Source organism: Haliotis cracherodii, unplaced genomic scaffold (assembly GCF_022045235.1).
Source record: "Haliotis cracherodii isolate W230 unplaced genomic scaffold, xgHalCrac1.p SCAF_19, whole genome shotgun sequence".
Lineage (NCBI taxonomy): Eukaryota > Metazoa > Mollusca > Gastropoda > Lepetellida > Haliotidae > Haliotis > Haliotis cracherodii.
Window position 1 is genome coordinate 9,778,469 of NW_027266274.1, and position 10,390 is coordinate 9,788,858.

Here is a 10,390-nt window from a genome sequence, read left to right on the forward strand (position 1 = left end):
AGGTAGGACTATATGATGGATGTTTCATGAACGATTCCACTAACGGTCAGGTGGGCATGGTCCATCGTTGAGCGAGATGTCGTCAAGAGCAATGTCTCCTTGGTAACCTGTCCCGATTTTACCTTCAAACGCAAGCTGAAAGACAAATACATCCAAGGTAACAAATGCTTAGTACATACTCACAAATAGGTACAATGACACCCAATTCCCATAAAAGTTTGAGTTATCCATTGTTCAGGACAGAACAAACTGTCGATACGTATTCACCAGGACCATCATGCTGCATTGTCAATATATCTTTTTGCCAAATATGCATGCACTCATCATGTTCTCTTATCCATGTGTATGTGGTAAGGGTATTGATCCAGGGACAGGCAAACCAGCAGTCAACAACAAACATCTATCCACACCGCCGAGCTTCAAGCACACCCGGTACATTGCCAGTGACATATATCAACAGATAGGACTACTCGATCTTTATTTGAATCACCTTACTTTTAAATAAGCATAACAGGGCCGGTTCTACAGAGGATGTCAACACAGAATGGTAAAAAGTAGCAATGAAGTACATTTCAACAATAGTGTGAAATCTGGTACTTCTAGGAGCGCTAGAAATGATTTAGTCAGGACAAAGGGTGTGCGAACATTTCAGCTCTAAATATCCACCACGCCCAGCTAGTGACACATGTAACAAATATATTATTACACAGTTCACAAAGTTCATATGTTCAAAAACTTATTTTCGGTGATAAATAACATTTATCTACTCAAAGCTGGAACAGGATAAATTATAATGTGAAACGCTTGTGATGTCACACAAAGTATAATGACGTCTTGAAATCCGTAAAAGTCTGGCAAACAGCCTTGTGCGGTTTTTACAAGATGACTTGTCTTTCAGATCGCTAGAGTAATGACAACATGTTACACCCCAGCTCACCTGTATAACAGTGGATCCTGTCTGCGGGGTGGATAGGGTTTGGGGGGTCAGGTAAATGTCACCGTAGTTCCACTGATTGTTTTGTTCACCGATTCTGGTAAAAATTGGCTTGCCGAGTGTTGTCCCTGTTGATTTAATCATATATCATAGTGTATCATAATATCCTAAAACGTATGCTCTAAACATCTCCACAAATCCTGGCTACAGTGAAGTATGTTCGGCAGTTTCAATGTTTAAGGGGTAACAAGGAGTACCATGATGCTCACAAAATGTAGTGCTCCATCTACGTTGAATATTAACACATTTCACAGATACTTTATTTTCAAAGAACAAATCATTTGTCAGATTAAATCGGAGGTTTAAGTATTTTTATTTTCACAGATTATTCATTACCTTGCATTGCGTATGCATCGAGACGCCCCACTTGTCCTCCGTACATGTGGAAGAAGAACTTTAGACATTTCCCCACTGTGTCGACTGTTATGCTGGGGCTGATGATTCGAGCCGAAGAATTGCCCCTCTTACCAGAAGCCTCTGTGTAGATGTAGTACCCTGCATGAACATTGAAGGTGAAGGTCAGAATTTATGTAAATGTACTATACACATAGCCCATAATAGGTAGGATATTTGTTGTCCTAAATCTGAAACGTTTAACTTTGATTCATTGACATAGATAGCAAAAATTAACATTAACGTTATGATATGCAAATACAACCAGGAACCATGCGTTCATTTCAGCAGTGACATGTTTGTGATACGTTAGGTAACATAACATTGGTATGTGAAAACGCTCAATATTGTTTTATATAGTAACAGCATCATGTTGTACAAACGTACAACTTTGGAAACTCCTTAATGAACATAAAAATGCTTGTATGTGCTATCAATTCGTGTCCATTGCAACCACGACCATCTGGTTAAACCAGAAAAATTAAATGATACCCTTAAGATAGTTACTTTCTTCAATAATATTTCTGACACGGAATATAAATTGATTTAGTGAGATGTACTTATGCCGCTGTGTGGAATATGCAGACTTACCCTTAGATGTTTGTGTGGTATGGTCAAATGTTGGTCCAGTGTTGATAGAGCCTGTGGAATTCTTTTGTAAGGTCCAGTCAAAGTCGTCCGTGGTGTCTTGATGCCAATGACAGATGTTGTCGCTGTCAAAGTTGCAGTCAACAACAGTTGGGGCTGTTCAAAATAAAGTCATCAATAAAGAGATCTGCAGAATTATTTCTTTACACTGATATCATTTTTTTGATTGAAGGCAACAAACCAATAGTACTTTCCTATTTAAGTTCAATTATCACAGAACAGTTACCATAATAAAACTACGTTAGGCCTGTTAGTCGACACTTCATGGCAGGAAAAGCCATTCTTCATAAAGTAAGTACTACTCAACTTTTGATTTGGATATTGAATATTCACAGAGAAATATTTACATTTACATTTAAGTGATGGGCGTGGTGTAGCAAGCATGGTATAAAAGTTATATCTGCATCAGTAGTTGCGTATGATCCTTGAACTGTACATTTTGATCACGTCATATCCAATGTTTAAGTGAGTGAGTGAGTGAGTACATGTAATTTAATGTCACATCTGCAACATCAAGGATAGACATTCCAAACAACCGATCCCCATTTCTGTCACCGTATATGACAATATGGGAGTTTGTCTTGCCACGAAAGGTTCTTGAAGATTGGAGAATAAAGTGATTACTATTGATAAGAACAAGTCAAGAGCATGAAGAAGCAAACCTTCAATCCGATCAGACATCACAAATCTTCCCAAAAAGCTCTGTATCAAAATGGTGTTTCTTTGACAATAGAGGGCTCCATATCAAACTGAATGTATAGTGGCATTCTTAGAAAAACATGGTAACTTAAATGGTCAATGTAATAACTGACCATAGGTTACGGTGGTGGTGGCTGCAGTTGGGGTGGTCGCGGTGGTTGCGTTGCAGAGACCAAGTGTTATGGCGATGTCGTCAATAGATATATCTCCTTGATAACCCGTCCCGATTTCGCCATCAAAGATGAGCTGGCAATACAATTGCAACATTCATTGTAGGAAATAATGTATGGATAAGTGTTACTGGAATAAGTTGGGCGTGGTAGGTTATTCATGAATTGTACACTAAGGGTATCACACTGGGACCTTCCTGGAACAAATTCATTATACTTAGACCATTCCAACGGACCAACGGAGCCAATTTGGACAGAATTATTTTGTATTTGTTTAGAGCTAGAGCAGCCATAGTTACAGCTTAAATAACACTCCTACTGTGACAGTTATCGGCGAGTTCCAATGTATATCGTGTGTATTTGCCGAAACAGTGCAAACTTAAAAAATCGAAAAATAAGAATGATTGACGTATCGAATACATTACCATTTAAAAAACATTTCATGTTTGTTTCAGTTTTAAGCCACCATCAAACATGGGCGTATACTTTCTTTTGCCTGGCAGATTATATGTTGACCTGGCAAACTTCGATTCAGAAAACACGTCCTATTCACAGTTATACCACGCCAGTGGGGTTTTGACAGCATCTTACTTGGTAGCTGACGGTGCTGTTGATGTGGAGCCTGGCGTTGATCCACTGCTGTCCCTGGTTTCCATTCATAGACCAGATGAGCGTGCTCTTGGAGGGATTTGCCTGATAGACGCGCAGTGCTCCCACGTCTACATCAGGAACAGATACACAGACATGGTAATTGGCATTACTTTAATCACAGACATAGGAATAACCATAGTAAGAGGCCTATATATCCTTTAGGCAGCCATAAAGAAATAGACACAAATTATCCGTCAGTGGTCAGGTATGGAAGAACATACCATTATCCATAGAAAGATGAATAGACTTAATAAACTAAAGGCTGTGCTTATGCATATATCTGTGGATTCCAGTTTATCTGCATTTGGATCATGTAGTGTCTATTGCTTACATTTGTATGTCGATATAAGCATAAATGTTCTTTTCCCTTAGAATATTACTGTGTCTGTTCAAATGAACAATTTTGTCTAATTTATGCCGAAGGGAATGGACATGAATCACAGTGCCAACGGTTAGAGATGTATGAACAGGCGAGTATCATAGTGGATTATACAGATACACGAAATAGCCATGACGCCCATCAACGTAGAGGAAGGCAACACACAGACAGAAACAAAATATAAAGATGCGACTAAACTCCTTTCCATAGCCACAATACATCTGCCCTAAACGTACAGTCGATTGTATGATACCGACTGTATCATGAACATGCATTTAACAATCACTATGAAACATCAGATGGCACCAATCACAAACACATGCAAAGGCAAGTCAATTGTTCACCCGATAAAAGACAGGACCATATGGTACAAGTAAAATACAGAACTGCTTTGAAGATAATTTTTGTCAAGGATGCCTAAAAATGAGAAATGTAAGATGAGAAAGGTCTTGTTTGTTTTGTTAATTTGTGTATGGAATGTAACATTTCAGAAAGTCCTGCCTAAAATTGAAGACTCATTGTGATAATTTTGTGCAACGTCGACACCTATTCTGCGATGTATTACGAAGCTTAGGTTCGTTCCACTTACCCTTTCCATACATGAAATACCAGAAGGAGAGGCAGGACGATGATGTCGGGAGGAGGTATTCGCTGTACAGCCAGGCTCGGTCGTTCCTGTTACGTCCACTGGCTTCAATGTACATATAGTATCCTGCAACAGAAGCAGTACGCGTTTTGGGTTCCGAAACAGTGTTTGGCTTCTCCGGGATGCATTGACTGTGACTAAAAGGCATTGTAGACAGTTTTGTACGCACCTTGGTCTGAGTTTGATGTGTGGTCGACGCTGGGTCCTGTTCCAACCGAAAGTGTCCCTCCTGAGCTCCTCAACCAGTCAAATTGGTCGCCGTTGTTGTGTCCATCGCTGTAACCACACGTGTCATATTCGAATGTGCAACTTCCGGGTACAGGACATTTGCCGTCAACGATACGGATGTCATCAATTGCAATGTCGCCGTGGTAACCAGATCCTATAACGCCTTCGAACACAATCTTTAAAGAAGAAAATATACATAATAATACACAATAAACTGTGTCATTTCACAAGAATCTTGCAGAAAGGTATGTGACGTTTTGCTTACCCTATAACAGTGGGAATTGTGAGTTTGTTCTTTAAGTGTACACGCACCAGAACAAAGACAACAATCTTGTTTTGGAAACTATGCAAGGTTTATGATGGAAACATAGATCAACATCCTTACTTGCCTACATGTCTGACTGCAGTTATGAATAGCTATTCCTTCAAGAATTATAACTGTGGATCAAAGATATCACCCATGCATCAGACCACAAGAGACGCACCTGCCATGCGGTCTGTTTGTTTACATCAACTGTTCCATGATGCCACTGGTTCAGTTGGTTGAAGGATTTGGACCAAGCAGCCGTCCCCATCACTCCTTGAGACTTGACGTACACGTTCAACTGGCCGACCTGATTCCCGTACATGTGGTACCAGAACTTGACACATTTCGGCGCCGTGACTGCTGGGTATGATGGACTGGTCAATCGTGCTGTGTCTCCCCCAACCCTCGGTGTCGATGACTCAATGTACATGTAGTATCCTGTACGCACGGAAGTGTCAATGTCAGGGTGGGGTATAGGATGTCTTTTTCAGAATGTATGGAACACAAGTTGACTCGAAGTGCTCGCGGTCAGTAACAGCAGAGTTGTAAAATGGTTTTGCTTCATATTTATTCATTTATTGAAAACTCCATTGCGGTAAAAGTTTTAAAGCCAGAAATGCAGTTTCCCTCAGTAGGAGACAGGGAGAGGGAACACGATAAAGACTGGGCGAGACAGACAGACATATACCAAAAGCAAAAAATAAAAAAAAAAATGAGAAGGATGGTATGACGCAATAATATTTGTAGACACACATTTAGTGAGCAGTTGGATAGACAAAGATAGACAGACATAAAGAAGGGTACAAGTAGACAGAGAAAGAAGCTAGGTTGATAATATAACAAACCTAAGCTGCTGTCGGTAGTGTGGTCGTAGCTGGGCCCAGTATTAAGCGAAGTGGTACCATTTCTCCATCTAGTCCAGTCGAAGTTATCATTTGTGTCTTGTGTGTAACCACAGGTGTCGACCTCAAAGTCACATACATCTGTAAACCAATATCACCCGTTACATCAGAGACCTTATTATTCATGATAAACAAATGTAACACAGACGGAAACCAATTTCACCCTCACTATTCATGCTAATAAAATGTTACACAGTTTGAAACCAATACGCCCGTTATATCATGTTACTATTCACGACAACAAACTATTACACCGCTGTAGTTGCCATATGAACTACAATAAGGTGGGGTTACTCACATGAAGCAGGGCACTGTCCTGGCATGAGTGATATATCATCAAGTGCGATATCTCCCAGATAACTGTGGCCAACGGTACCCTCAAACATAACCTGAAAACAAATACTGTATGTTGTTATTACGCCTAGATTAGTATACCCGTGAACGCAGAGCTAATATTAAATATCTAAGGTGTTATACAATAAATCATTTAATTTTCGATCAATATTATTCATCATTTTCTGCCGCCCGTGTAATGGTTTCTACCTGTCCTGAATGAACCTGGGTATCTGATGCAATGTTTAATTATTCCATTATGGTTTCTCCTGTCAGGTTTGTATTTGTCTGCAACATGTACCAATCCTACAAGAACCTAAACTGAACGTCCTGGGCTGCCGCGTTCTGCTGATCATGACTTCACATCCTAGATTCCCATCACTCGTTCTCGTGGATATCACGAAAGTTGTAAGGTTTTGCCAACTGTGAGACACTCCATCCAAGTTAATGCGATACACTGCTATACAACTGAGCCAACGCCAAAATGTTAAGTTTACAATTAGTCTCTAAACAACAATGGCTGAGCTATGTTCAAACTCTACCTGATACGGTTGAGTGCTGGTAATCCATCTCTGTGCCTGCGTCCACACATTCCCTACGGACTTGGAACGGGTCCAGATGACCGAGTTGTTGACAGTGGAACCTCCTGTTCTCATGTACACATTCAGGGTGCTAACATAGGGTCCAAACATGTGATACCAGAACGTCAGACAGGCGCCAGTTTGGTCAGTTGCTTTCTGGACACCGGAAGTGAGTTGTGCTTTCTCGCCATATCGTCGTGGAGAAGATGTTTCGATGTAGATGTAGAATCCGTGTCCGGTGGTGTGGTCCCGATCAGGACCAGTTCCAGATGATGGTGTTGATCGATTGGTTCTGGTCCAGTCGAAGTTGTCCATTGACTCCTGGAAGAATCCGCAGTATCCGGTTTCGAAGGTACAGTTCATGCCTGAAGATTTGAAAATATGATGTTTCATTTTAACAAGGCCAATTATGGTTCAGTTGTCATCATTAATATCAACCATACTTCTCTAATCTGCCATAGAGGGCATATATCTAAATATTTTGAGGTTTGAATCCAAAAAACATAGTGTTTGTCTTCCAGTTGATAATGAATTATTTTAGTCTAAATTAGAAGAAAATGTTTATTTGCATGAAGGTCTCAGGCCCATGTAGAAGGACAAAATGAAAACAAAGACCTCGCTGTATTTACCTAGGTCCGTAAAAAGATAAAGAGGTAAAAGGATAAGTGAGGGTGCGCAGTTTCTTCAAGTGGTAAGGTAGATACATACTCATACAATATCGAAGTAATCCTTCAGGCCAGCCATTGTAGACCCTTATGATTATTGTGACTTATGGCAAACAAGGACTACATATATACCGATCTGCTGAACAGTTATGTAAGAATTGTAAAACAAAGTTCTTACTTGTATCGTTGTACACTACTCCCGTCTGGCAGTCCAGGAATGTGACGTCATCAATGGCGACATCGTATTTTCCGTAGCCTGGTGACGGCAGACCATCGAACACAACCTGCATTATGGATAATAGGTTACGAAGTTACATGGGGCAACTAACATCAGATATTTAGTAATCCAGTATTGTCAGTCTGGTTCTGGTATGAGCCGTTTCTGAAACTCACTTGACGGTTAGAATGAAAGCGTTTTGCTTTATCATGCTGACCTAGTAATACAGTTGTGACATCTAAAGAACATAAAACATACAGTTTCGTTTCATTGCAATTTTCAGTTTTAATTCATAATCACAGTACAATGAGACAATGCTCCAATATCAATATTAGTGCGATGTATTTTATGTATGCGTCTAGCTGTATTGGTATCCCGGTACACTGCTAAAGCCTGCGGAAAACTGTTGTAAAACCAAAGTCAAACTGGCTTAAAACCAAAGAAAGCAAATTACTCTGGGTATGTCATGAAGGGGGATATCAATACTCACCATCACACAAAGTACCACTGTTTGGATTCGAATATGATACAATGGAGTTCTACTTAACCAGATTACTTTTATCATTTTTTTTCAGATTGAAAATATCAAAAAGTAGCAAATGCTTTATATGTATCCAAAGTCTCACTTCCTTAATGTCATAGGTGTTTTGTTGCAGCGATATCTTACCCTGTAGCCAGCATTGATTTGCCCAATGTCAACTGTATCTGTTATCCAGCTGTTGCCTTGGTTACCGGTGTGGCTCCACAGAGTGACGACGTCATTTGGATGTGTGCTATGTTGCAGCAGCACACGCAGGTTGCCTGAATAGCAATATAAATTTGACAAAAAATGAACAATTACCTTTAATGCACAGACATAACTGCAATTGTGATCGTATCTTGACTCTTTGCCACATGCCTTGCACATAAAGAGGTCAAAGTGACCTAAATGACAGTATTTCTGAAAATCGTTATCCGAGTAAACAAGGTTCTGGTGGCCACACTTTGGAATTTCGGTACAACATACAATTCACACTATCCAACTAACTGGAACTCATACCAAATATGTAGTAGTCGGATTGACTCTATATTTGTACATACCTGAGCTCATTCCAAACATTTGGTAACCAAGGTGAGCTCTATATTTGTACTTACATGAGCTCATTCCAAACTATTGGTAGTCAGATTGAGCTTTATATTTGTACTTACCTGAGCTCATTCCAAACGTTTGGTAGTCAGAGTGAGCTCTATATTTGTACTTACATGAGCTCATTCCAAACGTTTGGTAGTCAGAATGAGCTCTATATTTGTACTTACATGAGCTAATTCCAAACGAGTGACAGTCAGAGTGAACTCTGTATTTGTACTGTTTAGAACACATTCCAAACATTTAGCAGTCAGAATGAGCTCTATATTTTTACTTACCTGCGCTCATTCCAAACATATGGTGGTAGAAGCTCATCCGGCAGCTGGGTCCAGTTGCCCCAAAGATAGGACTGGCCAGTTGACCGCGGCTCTTGTAGACCCCTGACCCGTGTCCAAGCACCATGTAGTGGCCGGTTTGGTTGTTGTCGGTGTGATCAACGCTGGGTCCGACTGTGCCAGCAACTCCTTGGTATGAGCTCCACTTGTAGGTACCGGTGCTGATGTCCATCCAGCCACATTGGCCATTCTCAAAGGTGCAGGTACCTATGGACATAAAAATATATGCAGTCAGTATTTATGCAGTCAGTACAATTGCAAGGGGCAGATCTCCACAGGAAAAGAACCAACGATCCCGCATGCACACGGGACGCTAATGTGCACAGAACCAGGCCTCGCGTACCCTCCAAAAAATGAATAAATGAAATACCAAGCGATGAGTTCATTATGTTATGATACACATTCTTTTCATGTTCATGTGGATCCACGTAGCGTAGGTCTACGTAACTGAAACTTACCGCAGTTCTTCTCGTCAGATTTGTCCAGACACTGAACGATGAAGTCACACACTTGAGATGCTGGGATGCACTGGCCGTTGTCACATTTTGATTGGTTAAAACCACATGGGTTCGGCGTGGTCGGAGGGGTTGGCGAGCCAGTTGGAAGAACCGCTGAAACCAACAGAAATCTATGACGTTCTTTCACATTATAATATTTCAAACCTATTACAATAATGAAATACATATATTTATTAACACTGGGTAGCAGACAAGTAGTTGACCAGAGCTTGGGCGGCTCACTAGGTAACACGAAATGGGACATAACTGAGTTCAAAATATTTTAATACTGAGAACCTTATCACATTCTTATGACATTTGAATACAAATGTATCGGCAAAGTGGAAGCAGGTTCTTGCATAGGCATGTGAGTTTATAAATACTGTTTAACGCCTGAGTCAGCACTATCCCTGCTAAATAATCGAGCCTGGCCTTGGCAAACCAGTTGTTGATATAACGAGCAATATACCAGAGTACAATCATTCCTAGTCTACCAAGTCAGCCAGCCTGTCTACACGAGCAAGTTGCATCTAACGACCTGCACAGATAACGTGACATTATGGGATTCAATGACATGTGCACTTAAATGAACTCGGTACACATCCGGGCGTTACTGACA

The 10,390-nt window shown here is 40.5% G+C and overlaps 1 protein-coding gene across 1 annotated transcript; it reads right to left on the reverse strand.

The window, feature by feature from the left end:
- Positions 1–39: 39 nt before the first annotated feature.
- Positions 40–7,886, reverse strand: LOC139466928 (MAM and LDL-receptor class A domain-containing protein 1-like). The gene is made up of 13 exons (XM_071248650.1): positions 7,775–7,886; positions 6,893–7,296; positions 6,316–6,406; positions 5,961–6,098; positions 5,294–5,553; positions 4,750–4,984; positions 4,524–4,646; positions 3,496–3,623; positions 2,848–2,980; positions 1,979–2,131; positions 1,331–1,489; positions 938–1,062; positions 40–135 (listed from the first exon to the last, which is right to left on the reverse strand). Exons 1-13 carry the CDS (start codon positions 7,884–7,886, stop codon positions 40–42), a joined length of 2,157 nt encoding a protein of 718 aa, XP_071104751.1.
- Positions 7,887–10,390: the final 2,504 nt, after the last annotated feature.